This window comes from Malaya genurostris, chromosome 3, assembly GCF_030247185.1.
Source record: "Malaya genurostris strain Urasoe2022 chromosome 3, Malgen_1.1, whole genome shotgun sequence".
Taxonomy (NCBI): Eukaryota; Metazoa; Arthropoda; class Insecta; order Diptera; family Culicidae; genus Malaya; species Malaya genurostris.
The window spans coordinates 748,447-766,240 of record NC_080572.1 but is presented as its reverse complement, the minus strand read 5'-3'; the positions used below and the strand labels follow the sequence as shown (position 1 = coordinate 766,240).

Here is a 17,794-nt window from a genome sequence, read left to right as displayed (position 1 = left end):
ACATTGCATTACTTTCTCGACAAAATTTCTAATTTTGGCCTGCATCAAGTAAACTCCGTTAAAAATCGATAAAATGCATATTTAGATATTCTTTTCACAAATTGCACAGAAGACTTTTGTGTGAATGCATCAAACCTGCCATTATGGAGAAATGAAACATTTCACACCGCAATTGAATATTCATTATTTTCACACAATGCATCCCTTCCCTACGACTGGGAGCATGAGGAAATGCCGGAATACAATAAAATTGACTTTGAAGAAGTCAAGCGTAGTATAATTAATTGGCGAAATGTATTGAGTATAGAAGGAAATGTCGACGACGAAGTAGACAAATTTTGTCAAATTGTAAAAAATATGTATGGTCCGCTATGTAACTTTTTTTTTAAAACATGCAATAAAACAGAAACGGTTCATCGGATTTCAAAATTTATTTTTTCATATTAAAATACAATCCTTCCGGTTAATTGTGGAATATAATTTCATTCAAATGGCTGCCTCGACTGGCCATGCAGGCGTACGGTCGATAGAGTTTTTTAGTACATTTTCGATTGTATGTAGCTTTGTTTCAGCTATGGCTGCATGAATGTAGTCCTTCGAGGCTTGAATGGTCTCTGGCTTGTCCACATAACACTTATCTTTGACAGCCCTCCAAAGATAATAGCCTAACGTCGTCAAATCACAGCTCCGAGGCGGCCAAACGACATCCGAATTTTAAATGATAATTCGATCTTCGAAGACTGTGCGCAGAAGATCGATCGTAGCGTTGGCTGTGTGGTACGGAGCGCCGTCTTGTTGGAACCAAATGGTGTCCAAGTCTTCCTCTTTAAGCAACGGGAAGAACCAATCGCTAATCATGGTGCGGTAGCGCTCGCCATTGACCGTGGCGGCGGTTCCTGCCTCATTTTCGAAGAAAAATGGCCCAATGATGCCACCAGACCAAAATCCGCATCAAACCGTCACTCTCTGAAGATGCATCGGCTATACCCGCCGAGATGAAAATGTGCCTCATCCGAGATGATTTTTAGGTAAAAATCGGCGTCTTCTTCAAGCTGATCGCAAGCCTAGTTGGCGAAGCGATAACGCATCGGATCACCATTTTCGTCCAGCGGAAGGATAAAACTAAGTTTCTGTCATATCAGAAGTGACATTAAGGTTACCAATGTCGAAATAACCGCTAGTTCAAAAAAAAGTTAGATGGCGGACCCTGTATTAGCAGAAACATTACCGAAGAAAATAAGAAGAGAGAAATATAATAGCAAATTACCTGTATGGTTTAATTCACAACTGAAACATCTGAAAAATAGAAAGCAAAAAGCACACAAAATTTACAAATAAGAAAAAAGTGGCACTCATCTCCAAAATTACAAAGACCTTTGCAATCAACTCAAAATAGCCATAAATCCAGCAAATGAAGAATATAAACGCAAAATTGAAAACGAAATAAAAACTTGTCCTAAGAATTTTTTTAACTACATGAAAACTAAACTAAAAATCAACAATTTTCCATCTTAAATGCATCTCGACGGACATGTAGGAAAAATTAGTACAGAAATCTGCAAACAATTCGAAAACTTTTTTCAAAAAGTATATACATCGTATTCAGAAACTGACCGTGACCGTGAATACTTTTCTTTCATACCTGCATTTTCCAACTCCATCTCTGTAAACTATCTATCAGAACATGACATTTCGACAGCACTGAAAAACTTAGACGCCTTAAAAGGGTCTGGACCTGACAGTATACCACCAATATTCTTAAAAAATCTTACTGAAGAACTCACACTACCACTACAACTACTTTTTAACTTGTCACTTATTAAATGCACTTTTCCTAAAGCATGGAAATCTTCTTTTTTTGTACCAATATTTGAATCTGGTTCAAAATCTAACATTCGAAACTATCGTTGAATAGCAATTATCTCATGCATTCCAAAATTATTTGAAAAAATTGTAAACGAAAAACTTTTTCAACAACTGAAGGACGTAATAACTAACTAGCAGCATGGCTTTTTCAATGGCCGCTCAACTAAAACAAATCTCGTTGAATTTGTGACATTCACTCTGAACGCAATGGACGCTGCAACTACGTAGAAACTCTTTACACCGACTTTAGTAAAGCTTTCGACCGTACTGACACACCATTACTTCTATACAAACAATAAAAATATGGCATAGAACATAGCCTTCGGGAGTGGCTTGAATCATACTTAACGAATCGTATACAAGTAGTTCGCTTCCAAAACATAAACTCTGAACCAATTAATGTAACATTTGGCGTACCTCAGGGCTCTCATCTAGGGCCTCTTCTTTTCATTTTAAATATAAACGACATTTCATTCATACTGAAAAAACTAAAAGTGCTTATATATGCAGCAGAGCTGGAAAAATCACCAAAAATCAAAAATCACCAGTGATCGACGATCACTGCTGATCTTAAGATCACTGATCTTGAACTTTAAAAAATCACTACTGATTTGATCACTACTGATCCTAGCCTAAAGAAAAATCGTCGTTACATAATCGCACTCATCTGATCCTTATGTGATTTGATTTCGTGTAAGATCATGATTATGGAATTAGGAAATCAGAGAAGATTTTAATTCCAAAAAATCACTACTGATGCGATCAGAAATGATTTGAGCAGAAAATCGTTTTTGATGAGGATCAGCAAAAATTGTACAAAGGGGTGAGCAAATGATACAATTGTATAAATTTTGCATAATGCAGGTGATATGCGTGCGAGTGTTCAAATCAGTGAAAATTTTCTGTTTTGTCGCTTTTGGGAATCTAATGATGGGTGAAAGAGCGTGTCAATGGGGCTTCAAAATCAATAAGTTTTGATGTTTCGAATGCGTGGAGGTGTTCAAATCGGAGAAAATTTTCTATTTTGTCGCTTTTGGGAATCTAATGATGGGTGAAAGAGCGTGTCAATGGGGCTTCAAAATCAATAAGTTTTGATGTTTCGAATGCGTGGAGGTGTTCAAATCGGAGAAAATTTTCTGTTTTGTCGCTTTTGGGAATCTAATGATGGGTGAAAGAGCGTGTCAATGGGGCTTCAAAATCAATAAGTTTTGATGTTTCGAATGCGTGGAGGTGTTCAAATCGGAGAAAATTTTCTGTTTTGTCGCTTTTGGGAATCTAATGATGGGTGAAAGAGCGTGTCGATGGGGCTTCAAAATCAATAAGTTTTGATGATTCGAATGCGTGGAGGTGTTCAAATCGGAGAAAATTTTCAGTTTTGTCGCTTTTGGGAATCTAATGATGGGTGAAAGAGCGTGTCAATGGGGCTTCAAAATCAATAAGTTTTGATGTTTCGAATGCGTGGAGGTGTTCAAATCGGAGAAAATTTTCTGTTTTGTCGCTTTTGGGAATCTAATGATGGGTGAAAGAGCGTGTCAATGGGGTTTGAAAATCAATAAGTTTTGATGTTTCGAATGCGTGGAGGTGTTCAAATCGGAGAAAATTTTCTATTTTGTCGCTTTTGGGAATCTAATGATGGGTGAAAGAGCGTGTCAAATCAAAATCAAATCAAAATCAAATCAAAATCAAATCAAAATCAAATCAAAATCAAATCAAAATCAAATCAAAATCAAATCAAAATCAAATCAAAATCAAATCAAAATCAAATCAAAATCAAATCAAAATCAAATCAAAATCAAATCAAAATCAAATCAAAATCAAATCAAAATCAAATCAAAATCAAATCAAAATCAAATCAAAATCAAATCAAAATCAAATCAAAATCAAATCAAAATCAAATCAAAATCAAATCAAAATCAAATCAAAATCAAATCAAAATCAAATCAAAATCAAATCAAAATCAAATCAAAATCAAATCAAAATCAAATCAAAATCAAATCAAAATCAAATCAAAATCAAATCAAAATCAAATCAAAATCAAATCAAAATCAAATCAAAATCAAATCAAAATCAAATCAAAATCAAATCAAAATCAAATCAAAATCAAATCAAAATCAAATCAAAATCAAATCAAAATCAAATCAAAATCAAATCAAAATCAAATCAAAATCAAATCAAAATCAAATCAAAATCAAATCAAAATCAAATCAAAATCAAATCAAAATCAAATCAAAATCAAATCAAAATCAAATCAAAATCAAATCAAAATCAAATCAAAATCAAATCAAAATCAAATCAAAATCAAATCAAAATCAAATCAAAATCAAATCAAAATCAAATCAAAATCAAATCAAAATCAAATCAAAATCAAATCAAAATCAAATCAAAATCAAATCAAAATCAAATCAAAATCAAATCAAAATCAAATCAAAATCAAATCAAAATCAAATCAAAATCAAATCAAAATCAAATCAAAATCAAATCAAAATCAAATCAAAATCAAATCAAAATCAAATCAAAATCAAATCAAAATCAAATCAAAATCAAATCAAAATCAAATCAAAATCAAATCAAAATCAAATCAAAATCAAATCAAAATCAAATCAAAATCAAATCAAAATCAAATCAAAATCAAATCAAAATCAAATCAAAATCAAATCAAAATCAAATCAAAATCAAATCAAAATCAAATCAAAATCAAATCAAAATCAAATCAAAATCAAATCAAAATCAAATCAAAATCAAATCAAAATCAAATCAAAATCAAATCAAAATCAAATCAAAATCAAATCAAAATCAAATCAAAATCAAATCAAAATCAAATCAAAATCAAATCAAAATCAAATCAAAATCAAATCAAAATCAAATCAAAATCAAATCAAAATCAAATCAAAATCAAATCAAAATCAAATCAAAATCAAATCAAAATCAAATCAAAATCAAATCAAAATCAAATCAAAATCAAATCAAAATCAAATCAAAATCAAATCAAAATCAAATCAAAATCAAATCAAAATCAAATCAAAATCAAATCAAAATCAAATCAAAATCAAATCAAAATCAAATCAAAATCAAATCAAAATCAAATCAAAATCAAATCAAAATCAAATCAAAATCAAATCAAAATCAAATCAAAATCAAATCAAAATCAAATCAAAATCAAATCAAAATCAAATCAAAATCAAATCAAAATCAAATCAAAATCAAATCAAAATCAAATCAAAATCAAATCAAAATCAAATCAAAATCAAATCAAAATCAAATCAAAATCAAATCAAAATCAAATCAAAATCAAATCAAAATCAAATCAAAATCAAATCAAAATCAAATCAAAATCAAATCAAAATCAAATCAAAATCAAATCAAAATCAAATCAAAATCAAATCAAAATCAAATCAAAATCAAATCAAAATCAAATCAAAATCAAATCAAAATCAAATCAAAATCAAATCAAAATCAAATCAAAATCAAATCAAAATCAAATCAAAATCAAATCAAAATCAAATCAAAATCAAACCAAAATCAAATCAAAATCAAATCAAAATCAAATCAAAATCAAACCAAAATCAAATCAAAATCAAATCAAAATCAAATCAAAATCAAATCAAAATCAAATCAAAATCAAATCAAAATCAAATCAAAATCAAATCAAAATCAAATCAAAATCAAATCAAAATCAAATCAAAATCAAATCAAAATCAAATCAAAATCAAATCAAAATCAAATCAAAATCAAATCAAAATCAAATCAAAATCAAATCAAAATCAAATCAAAATCAAACAAATTTATATATTTGATAGAAAATAATTATGAAACTGAATATAGATTTCTACTTTATGAAATGTAATAACATGAATTGTAATGCAGTTATAAAATTTAAATTTAGAACTCTAATTTGTATCTTTTGTATGTATTTTGCTAAAGCCGGTATTAAAGCAGTCTCTAGAGCGACTATAATGCCAATTAGTGATATTATGCTGTCCAGATTGGAAACCTGGGGAGTGTTGCAATGGTCGTATTAGTGACGGCGCAAAAAAGGTGCGAAAACTTCAAAACTGTCGCAAAAAATATTTCAATTTGTAAGTGTTTTTAATTGATGGCAAAACAAAGTCACTATAATCCGGTTTTCGGTAATAGTTGTCAAAAATCTTCTAAATGAAACTTATATTGTTTTCTTAAATATGTCCATAAAAAAGTCATCATTACAATACTAGGCTACCCTTGCAGCAAATAGAAATTCTTAAAAAGTCAGGCTTATGTTAACTTAGGAGCGTAAACAGTTTTTGTTGCTTTGGTTGAAAATATGTAACATCAAACATATAGCATACTAAGTATTGCCATAACATAATTTATGTGACTATTGATAACAAAATCGTTTGCCATCGAATAATATATATATATGCTAAATGGCTTGAACGTTACATCAAATGTATATGTATATGTATGAAAATGTATTTACTATTCTTGGAACCAAAAAAATGCTTTATTTTCAACACACGTTCTAACACCAACAATGGATAAACAATAATTTTTATTCTGAGCATAACCTTGCAAGCATTACACTATAAATGCATTCAAAATTCGATTACATTAACATAAACATGGTCGTTATTGTAGAATTTAGAATCATAATGAATATGAATTAATTCTACACGGCTTATTTTCGAACATTACAAACATATGGTAATCGAAAGTGCGAGAAAAAATTGAATATCGCTTGACAAGTTTAAAAGTAGTATCACGAAATTAAAAAAAAGAAACCTTAGAAACCTCGTTTGATTCGATTTGATTTTTGATTGATAATCCTATTGACAGGCTCTATCACCCATCATTAGATTCCCAAAAGCGACAAAACAGAATATTTTCTCCGATTTGAACACCTCCACGCATTCGAAACATCAAAACTTATTGATTTTGAAGCCCCATTGACACGCTCTTTCACCCATCATTAGATTCCCAAAAGCGACAAAACAGAAAATTTTCTCCGATTTGAACACCTCCACGCATTCGAAACATCAAAACTTATTGATTTTCAAACCCCATTGACACACTCTTTCACCCATCATTAGATTCCCAAAAGCGACAAAACAGAAAATTTTCTCCGATTTGAACACCTCCACGCATTCGAAACATCAAAACTTATTGATTTTGAAGCCCCATTGACACGCTCTTTCACCCATCATTAGATTCCCAAAAGCGACAAAACAGAAAATTTTCTCCGATTTGAACACCTCCGCGCATTCGAAACATCAAAACTTATTGATTTTGAAGCCCCATTGACACGCTCTTTCACCCATCATTAGATTCCCAAAAGCGACAAAACAGAAAATTTTCTCCGATTTGAACACCTCCACGCATTCGAAACATCAAAACTTATTGATTTTCAAACCCCATTGACACACTCTTTCACCCATCATTAGATTCCCAAAAGCGACAAAACAGAAAATTTTCTCCGATTTGAACACCTCCACGCATTCGAAACATCAAAACTTATTGATTTTTAAACCCCATTGACACGCTCTTTCACCCATCATTAGATTCCCAAAAGCGACAAAACAGAAAATTTTCTCCGATTTGAACACCTCCACGCATTCGAAACATCAAAACTTATTGATTTTGAAGCCCCATTGACACGCTCTTTCACCCATCATTAGATTCCCAAAAGCGACAAAACAGAAAATTTTCTCCGATTTGAACACCTCCACGCATTCGAAACATCAAAACTTATTGATTTTGAAGCCCCATTGACACGCTCTTTCACCCATCATTAGATTCCCAAAAGCGACAAAACAGAAAATTTTCTCCGATTTGAACACCTCCACGCATTCGAAACATCAAAACTTATTGATTTTGAAGCCCCATTGACACGCTCTTTCACCCATCATTAGATTCCCAAAAGCGACAAAACAGAAAATTTTCTCCGATTTGAACACCTCCACGCATTCGAAACATCAAAACTTATTGATTTTGAAGCCCCATTGACACGCTCTTTCACCCATCATTAGATTCCCAAAAGCGACAAAACAGAAAATTTTCTCCGATTTGAACACCTCCACGCATTCGAAACATCAAAACTTATTGATTTTGAAGCCCCATTGACACGCTCTTTCACCCATCATTAGATTCCCAAAAGCGACAAAACAGAAAATTTTCTCCGATTTGAACACCTCCACGCATTCGAAACATCAAAACTTATTGATTTTGAAGCCCCATTGACACGCTCTTTCACCCATCATTAGATTCCCAAAAGCGACAAAACAGAAAATTTTCTCCGATTTGAACACCTCCACGCATTCGAAACATCAAAACTTATTGATTTTTAAACCCCATTGACACGCTCTTTCACCCATCATTAGATTCCCAAAAGCGACAAAACAGAAAATTTTCTCCGATTTGAACACCTCCACGCATTCGAAACATCAAAACTTATTGATTTTGAAGTCCCATTGACACGCTCTTTCACCCATCATTAGATTCCCAAAAGCGACAAAACAGAAAATTTTCTCCGATTTGAACACCTCCACGCATTCGAAACATCAAAACTTATTGATTTTTAAACCCCATTGACACGCTCTTTCACCCATCATTAGATTCCCAAAAGCGACAAAACAGAATATTTTCTCCGATTTGAACACCTCCACGCATTCGAAACATCAAAACTTATTGATTTTGAAGCCCCATTGACACGCTCTTTCACCCATCATTAGATTCCCAAAAGCGACAAAACAGAATATTTTCTCCGATTTGAACACCTCCACGCATTCGAAACATCAAAACTTATTGATTTTTAAACCCCATTGACACGCTCTTTCACCCATCATTAGATTCCCAAAAGCGACAAAACAGAAAATTTTCTCCGATTTGAACACCTCCACGCATTCGAAACATCAAAACTTATTGATTTTGAAGTCCCATTGACACGCTCTTTCACCCATCATTAGATTCCCAAAAGCGACAAAACAGAAAATTTTCTCCGATTTGAACACCTCCACGCATTCGAAACATCAAAACTTATTGATTTTTAAACCCCATTGACACGCTCTTTCACCCATCATTAGATTCCCAAAAGCGACAAAACAGAATATTTTCTCCGATTTGAACACCTCCACGCATTCGAAACATCAAAACTTATTGATTTTGAAGCCCCATTGACACGCTCTTTCACCCATCATTAGATTCCCAAAAGCGACAAAACAGAAAATTTTCTCCGATTTGAACACCTCCACGCATTCGAAACATCAAAACTTATTGATTTTGAAGCCCCATTGACACGCTCTTTCACCCATCATTAGATTCCCAAAAGCGACAAAACAGAATATTTTCTCCGATTTGAACACCTCCACGCATTCGAAACATCAAAACTTATTGATTTTTAAACCCCATTGACACGCTCTTTCACCCATCATTAGATTCCCAAAAGCGACAAAACAGAAAATTTTCTCCGATTTGAACACCTCCACGCATTCGAAACATCAAAACTTATTGATTTTGAAGTCCCATTGACACGCTCTTTCACCCATCATTAGATTCCCAAAAGCGACAAAACAGAAAATTTTCTCCGATTTGAACACCTCCACGCATTCGAAACATCAAAACTTATTGATTTTTAAACCCCATTGACACGCTCTTTCACCCATCATTAGATTCCCAAAAGCGACAAAACAGAATATTTTCTCCGATTTGAACACCTCCACGCATTCGAAACATCAAAACTTATTGATTTTTAAACCCCATTGACACGCTCTTTCACCCATCATTAGATTCCCAAAAGCGACAAAACAGAAAATTTTCTCCGATTTGAACACCTCCACGCATTCGAAACATCAAAACTTATTGATTTTCAAACCCCATTGACACGCTCTTTCACCCATCATTAGATTCCCAAAAGCGACAAAACAGAAAATTTTCTCCGATTTGAACACCTCCACGCATTCGAAACATCAAAACTTATTGATTTTCAAACCCCATTGACACACTCTTTCACCCATCATTAGATTCCCAAAAGCGACAAAACAGAAAATTTTCTCCGATTTGAACACCTCCACGCATTCGAAACATCAAAACTTATTGATTTTTAAACCCCATTGACACGCTCTTTCACCCATCATTAGATTCCCAAAAGCGACAAAACAGAAAATTTTCTCCGATTTGAACACCTCCGCGCATTCGAAACATCAAAACTTATTGATTTTGAAGCCCCATTGACACGCTCTTTCACCCATCATTAGATTCCCAAAAGCGACAAAACAGAAAATTTTCTCCGATTTGCACACCTCCACGCATTCGAAACATCAAAACTTATTGATTTTTAAACCCCATTGACACGCTCTTTCACCCATCATTAGATTCCCAAAAGCGACAAAACAGAAAATTTTCTCCGATTTGAACACCTCCACGCATTCGAAACATCAAAACTTATTGATTTTGAAGCCCCATTGACACGCTCTTTCACCCATCATTAGATTCCCAAAAGCGACAAAACAGAAAATTTTCTCCGATTTGAACACCTCCACGCATTCGAAACATCAAAACTTATTGATTTTGAAGCCCCATTGACACGCTCCTTCACCCATCATTAGATTCCCAAAAGCGACAAAACAGAAAATTTTCTCCGATTTGAACACCTCCACGCATTCGAAACATCAAAACTTATTGATTTTTAAACCCCATTGACACGCTCTTTCACCCATCATTAGATTCCCAAAAGCGACAAAACAGAATATTTTCTCCGATTTGAACACCTCCACGCATTCGAAACATCAAAACTTATTGATTTTTAAACCCCATTGACACGCTCTTTCACCCATCATTAGATTCCCAAAAGCGACAAAACAGAAAATTTTCTCCGATTTGAACACCTCCACGCATTCGAAACATCAAAATTTATTGATTTTGAAGTCCCATTGACACGCCCTATTACGTACCGCTAATCTTTTGTTGGATGCATAATTTTCTATTGTCATCAATTTTCGCACCCCTCACCAGATGAAACACAACATCAACGATTTAAAAAGTAAATCAATTTGCATTCATGTCTGATCACGATCACGTTTGATTTTTGTCACAATGCTCAAAACAGATCAAATCATCCAATGATTGATCTTACAAAAATCTAGATCAGCTGTGTTTCAAAATCAGCAGTGATTTTGTGTAACGGAAGATCATTGCCGATCGTCCTAGATGTGATTTGGAGATGACTGATCAACTGATCGTAAAAAGATCAGATCAGTAGTGATCTTTAAAGGAAAGATCACAAGTGATTCATGATCAGTAGTGATCGTGATTTGATGATTTTTTGATCGTGATTTTGCCAGCCCTGATATGCAGACGACATGAAACTCTTCAAGGATATTAAATATCAACGACGCTGTAATATTCCAGAACGAAATCAATCTATTCCACATTTAGTGCTGCAAAAGTCTACTCCACCTCAATGTAAAAAATGCAACTCCATAACTTTCAGTAGGAAAAACGAAACGCATTCTATAGACATTTTTTTAGGAAATCAAATAGTAGAAAAAAGTTAATTTTTACGAGATTTAGGTGTAATCTTGGACTCCAAACTAACATTTATGGAACATTACAACACAATAATCAATAAAGCAAACAGTATGCTGGGCTTTATCAAACGCTTCAGTCATAATTTCCAAGACCCATATACTATAAAATTGCTATATAGTACATATGTCAGACCCATTTTGGAATATTGCAGCCTAGTATGGTATCCATATAACATTATTCACTCTTTTGCACTAGTGGTACGCCTTGTAAACGTCAATGTTTTTCGCAACGGAGTTATACGCTATATTGCGCGATATTTTAGTATGACGCGGTTGTTTCAAATGGTGCAGAATTGCCTAATAACAGCTTGATCACAGCGCCTCCACTGGACCGATATTGTGCTAAATCGGTCTGATAATCGGGCCGATGCCGCTCGACAAAATTCAACGGGGCTGATTTAACTGTAAGTGTTTTTTTTCTCACAGGGTGGTGTCGTTCTTCTCTTCCTTCCCTCTCAGCAGGCCGTTCAATTTTGTTGATTTTTGAGCGCTTGTTCAACGACATATTGCACGAAATATTCGTTCAATTTGCTGGAACGGTTTGTTGTTTTTTTTGTATTGCAAAAATAGTGTGAAAATTAAGTCCTACATTTACATAGAAAGAAAATTTGTTGTTATTCTACTTGAAGTAGAAGTATTGTGCAGATATGTATTGTTAGTTTAAACAAATAAGTAGAAAAACTTCAGAAATTCTGCAGTAAAACTAGTCTAACGGGGATCCATCTCCTCATGTTAAAAATGGCTCAACAATGGACCTCTATCTGCCGGGTTCGTTGAACGAAAAAAAGGCATTCGGTTCAACGGTCTGTTTCAAAATCGGCAAACGAAGGTCCCGTGTTGGCCTCCCGTTGAACGATTGATTGGACTTTCATTGGACCAATGATCCAACGTATTGGACCAATGAAAGACCACCGTTGAACGTTTTTTTTTCTAAGTGGGTTTTGGCACAGACCGAGTCGTTCCATCCCGCATGGCGTTTTGGCTACCTGGGCAGCCATGGGCACTAAAAGGCTGCCAGGACCGATTCAGTGACGGCTGTCAAATCTAATTTGCAAAACATAGCCGCCTGTATCTTAGTTTTCCAAGAGTTTATATTTTTTCATCTCCATTCAGAATATTTCGATAGAATATGAAATTTTCATTTTTGAATTTGTTCCATATTCACTTTTATAGAAATACATTATTCGCATGAAATACAGAATACAGAAATTTCACAATCGATCGGAACAATCTATCTAACTTGATTCCAGTCAATAAAGCACTACTAGCGTCTTGTGCTACCCTGATGCTATGTACAGTACAGATTCAAGTTTAAAAATTACGCGTATCTGGAATTCGAAACTCTTCCGACTATACTTCGAGACCGGCCGCGCTGTAAACGGGGGATGTGATTCCCAAAACATTTATCACCAGCGAAAATCCTCCGTCAAAAAAGAAGCATGCCATCTTTACCGATCCAATCGAACGCTAACAAGGTGATATATTATCTTCTGTATTGTTGGCTAATGGGCATCTATTTATTGAAATAGTTTTTTTTTCAGAAGCCCGTTCGATAATAAAAAAAAACAAAAGCAATAGTACTCGATGTTTAAATTATCATGATTTGTCACTCAGGTGATTTGCTTTCGTTTCTAGATTTGGATACTATTTCGACGGTTCAACGCAACATACCTGTTCGCACATGCCTCACAGAGGCACGTCCGGCCACCCCAGAAATTGTTATGTCTAGTGTATCAAATGCTTTGCAGGACGCAAAAGATCTAAGTATAATCATGGTGTTTTCCCACACGAAAATGCATTATCTAATCAGATTATCAGATCAGATTATCACTTCCAGGATCGAAGAACCAAGCCGAGGTGAGCACACTGATAATCCCGGCTGCCGACGAGCGGTTACTGTTGGAGGAATGTCAAACCTACTTCGAAGCGATTTCGCGCAACTCATTATACCTGAGTGACTTAATTTAATACTAAAATTAAATTTAAAAAATAAAAATAATGTAAAGTAAATATATAAGTTTACGATGAATACAAAATCTAAATAAACAGGGAAGAAGGAGAAGAAGAATGAATCGGTTTTCTTGCGGTTATCTTCACTCTGCCTGCCAGCAGTATGACAAACACCTGGCAACCATGTCTCCCTCAGAACCGATAAGACGAAATCCTGGTGAAAACGGTTGTATCGTTTGAGGTGTATATCTGGCAGCGTTGAGGCAGCCGGACCAGCGATGTCAGATCTACGGAAATCTCCGTAGATCTACGGTTTCGAACATTTTCTACGGATCTACGGATCCGTAGACAAAATCTACGGAAATTGGATTGTTTCTACGGAAATCCACGGAAATTTAAATTTATCAACGGAGAACTACGGAAACTAGTTTTGTCTGACGAGCAAAAAAAAAGCTTTTCACCGCGAGAGCTTCCGAGAAAATTACCAATCTACGGAGATGACACTACTACTATCTGGCATCGCTGAGCCGGACACCAGGAAGGCTGCCAGCCATATTTTGCCCGCTGGCAGCCGTTAGCCAGCCGTCTGGATGCCAAGCCAATGCGGGATATAGCGGATCTTACACGATCGTTAAAAGTGTCATCCTCAAAAAATAATATCATTTTAATGAACGTGTATCGTGCAATAATGACGAGATTTCTATGCAAATTTGAAATATCATTACTTAGTCATCATTAAAAATTACAAAAATAATTCTCGTGTAAGGGCCGCTTATAGACAGTGTCGTTCGAGGTTTGTCGGAGTTGAAAAGTGACAGCTAGCTACACGAGGCCGCATCTGTCGGTTCACTGTTGTCAAAAGCAACGAAAGAAAAACGCGAGAAAATTGTTTTGTGAGCTGGTACGCGAGTGAGAGCTGGTTCGGTTGCGAAGGAAAAGAAAATTTTGCTTGCAACCGACTCCGTCGTCTAACTAATTTCCCCGTTCATACCAATCTCGAATCCAAGCGGGAAGAATGGAGATAAGCAAAACAACGATCGGAATTGCGGCCGGTGTGGCTGGAACTCTGTTTCTTGGTTATTGCATTTATTTTGATCAAAAGCGGCGAAAGGATCCGGACTTCAAGAAAAAACTGCGTGAAAGTAAGTAGTGTCCACTATTGGTAAGGGTGTGGGACTACTGCTTCTTTCGAATAATGGGTTCTGACCTTGAATTGTTTCTGCAGGACGGAAAGCAAAAAAAGCAGCCTCCGCTGCAGGAGGACCACGATCGAATATGCCCAACATGGCTGATCATGAAGAAGTGCAGAGGTAAGAGTTTTGTTTTACATTCCTGATTATGAGATAAAAGTTACAAAGGATGTGCGATACATGTATCGATTTTCCGAACACAACTCTTTCCCTGTTATGGTGTTTATGTAATCGAATCTTGGAAATATAACTTCTGCTATTGTGAGTTATCAGTTCAAGGTTGCTAGATATTCTATGTTTTTTGAAAATTATACTCCGGATAAATTTTAAAATCACCTGAGTTTATAAATTAGTGTTTATTGTTTACCTTCTACAGATTTTTCCTTCAAGAAATTCAGATGGGAGAAGCTCTCATCTCATCCGGAGAAATCGAGACCGGAGTAGAGCATTTGGCCAACGCGGTGATTGTGTGTGGTCAGCCAGCACAACTATTACAAGTATGAGCTTCATAATTGTTGATTGCACTAATCAATATCCTCAATCATATGTGATCATTTCAGGTCCTCCAGCAAACTCTGCCAGCCCAAGTGTTCACCTTGCTGATCAGCCGCATGCAGCAGTACGGAAGCCAAAATGCTGCGAAAAGCGAGCGAACTAAACTACAGGACATGAACGACGATTTGGAGTAGGGCGTGAGGGCTTCAGAAAAACGGTTGGAAGTTTGTACCAAATATTGTGTATGGCTGTGTTCGACGGTCACACAGTTTGATCATTTTTTCCGAATAGTAGAGAACATTGTCAAGCCACCTACAAATATGAAGTGCTTTAGAACATTTACCCACTCCGAAGAAGAGCTTTAGGAACACAACAGCATAGATACGGCTATTGTTTGAAATTGTTTTTTATTCATTCTGATTGAAATTTCCCTTGCACGGTATTACATTTAATCATAACGCCGTTATATTCTGTTATTCATCGAGGCAACGTGAAGTTGCCAGTTGGTGCTACTAAAATGGATGTTTCCTGGATCAGAAATAAATTTTTTTCGCTAGTTGAACTGATCTATTTATATTCGCATGCTGAATTCACTGAGGTCTCTTTTTACGCGGGGCATACGTACCGCGCAACTTCGGAAATCTGCGTAAAAAGAGAGCCCAGTGTAAACTATTTGAATGAAATGTTGAAGCATGTGTTTGGAAAAAATCATTTAACTGTTCCCGGATAGTCGTGAGAACATAGCGCCATTTTGAACCAAATTTTCATCTATTGCTGAGTGTATCCATTAGCATATCGTTAGGCGTTGAAACAACAGAAACACTGCCTTTGAGACCAATCCAAAATTTCAGAAACCGCGAGGCTAAATCAGATTATAAAACTTTGCATAAAAAACTCAGCAATCATTGAATTCAATAAAAAAAACAGGACTGTCGCTTCGAAATCAGATGTACCAAAAAAATCAGAAATTTCAGAAACAAATTGCAGTTTAAAACGTGCCCGTTTTGACATTTGTCGCCAAACTGTATTGACTCAGCGTCATCCAGTTAACTGACGTCGGCCTGTTTCATGAAAACGCGTTCACAAAGTTAGAATAGAGCGAAATAATTTTTGGTTCATATCAGGCGCGTACCCAGAAAAAAATTTCGGGGGGTGTTTCAGAACATGTTGATCAATTTCCATACAAATGGAACTTTTTATATAATTATTTGAATTTTTTTTATTGTGGAGTCGTTTGTTGAAAATTATTCATTTTATTTTTTACTTATTTGAAAAAAGAGTTTACATAATATCATACTTTTTTGAGTTTCGGAGGGGGTTTGAACCCCTAAAACACCCCCCTGTATACGCGCCTGGTTCATATGATACCCTCTCAGTAGGCGGTTCTATTTTGTTGGTCGTTGAGCGCTTGACATACTGCACGAAATATTCGTCCAGTTTGCTGGATCGGTTTGATGTTGTTTTTGCCTTTCTCTTAGAGAAAGGCTATGCAATCACTGTGAAAACCGACATTTTAACCGAGGCCCGGAGGGCCGAATGTCATATACCATCGACTCAGCTCGACGAACTGAGCAAATCTCTCTGTGTGTGTATGTATGTAACAAAAATATGCAGTCACTTTTCTTGGAGATGGCTGAACCGATTTTCACAAACTAAGATTCAAATGAAAGGTCTCATGATCCCATAGCCTGCTATTGAATTTCATCCCGATCTGACTTCCGGTTCCGAAGATATAGAATGATATGCACCAAAATAATGGAAAAATATGCACTCAATTTTTTCAGAAATTCAAATAAAAGGTCTTGGGGTCCCATAGCCTGCCATTGAATTTCATTTGGATCTGATTACATGATAATATGTGAAAATTAGAGAAAAAGTGTGCATTCTATTTTCTCTGAAACTGCTCAACCAATTTTCACAAACTAAGATTCAAAAGAAAGTTGTTATAGTTTCCTGAAAATTTATAGAATATTTTATCCAAATCTGACTTCCGGTTCCGTAGCTAAAGCGTGATAAGTGGAAAATTACCCATTTCATTGGTATTTTTTTACAAACGATGTTCAAAAACAGGTATAAATCCCAAAAAACTGTCTTATAAATTCTTCTAGCTTGCAGAACTTGTTAGTTTGTGGGCACAAAAGCTTAATTCGGCCCTACTGGTCCCCTCTTTTCCTGTTCCAGAAGCACCGAAAGTGGGACAGAAAAACTTTAAAAATAGAACTCACTTCGATTTCACAGTCAATTTTCACATCCGGTGGCGCTCCAATACAATTGTTCAATGTGATGCTGTGCGATGGCGTTGCTGGACTGAAGATTGATTTCGCTCCAAGCTGACAGGGTCTGATATCGCCCAGTTTGGATAAAATCAGCACAATCAGGACACACTCCAGCTAAGCGATGGATTAAGATGTGCGATATATTTTGCCAGTGATGGGCCTTCATTTCATAAACGGGCCTTGGTGTGTAACATGGGTACGATTCGTATACGAACTACGGAAACAGCGATTGGCGCTCTACACGATAAAATAAAAGTTAAAAGAGAAACAAATGCAACCAAGCTGTGTATGCGTTTTTTTCCATCCGATGCGTTATCGCTTCGCCAACTAGGCTTGCGATCAGCTTGAAGAAGACGCCGATTTTTGCCAAAAAATCATCTTCTCGGATGAGGCACATTTTCATCTCGGCGGGTATGTTAAGCAAAATTCTCGCATCTGGAGGACGGAAAACTCGCACGTT

The 17,794-nt window shown here is 35.6% G+C and overlaps 1 protein-coding gene across 1 annotated transcript; it reads left to right on the top strand.

The window, feature by feature from the left end:
• The first annotated feature begins 14,230 nt into the window (after positions 1-14,230).
• LOC131437971 (mitochondrial import receptor subunit TOM20 homolog) lies at positions 14,231-15,458 on the top strand. The gene is made up of 4 exons (XM_058607684.1): positions 14,231-14,515; positions 14,599-14,683; positions 14,940-15,060; positions 15,124-15,458. Exons 1-4 carry the CDS (start codon positions 14,389-14,391, stop codon positions 15,250-15,252), a joined length of 462 nt encoding a protein of 153 aa, XP_058463667.1. The 5' UTR covers positions 14,231-14,388; the 3' UTR covers positions 15,253-15,458.
• The last annotated feature ends 2,336 nt before the right edge of the window (positions 15,459-17,794 follow it).

Bases quoted from the DNA above. Each gene is read 5' to 3' on its own strand.
- LOC131437971 (XM_058607684.1), top strand. From the start codon at position 14,389: ATGGAGATAAGCAAAACAACGATCGGAATTGCGGCCGGTGTGGCTGGA. The intron at 14,684-14,939 runs GTAAGAGTTTTG...TACCTTCTACAG, and splicing joins GATCATGAAGAAGTGCAGAG to ATTTTTCCTTCAAGAAATTC. The intron at 15,061-15,123 runs GTATGAGCTTCA...TGATCATTTCAG, and splicing joins AGCCAGCACAACTATTACAA to GTCCTCCAGCAAACTCTGCC.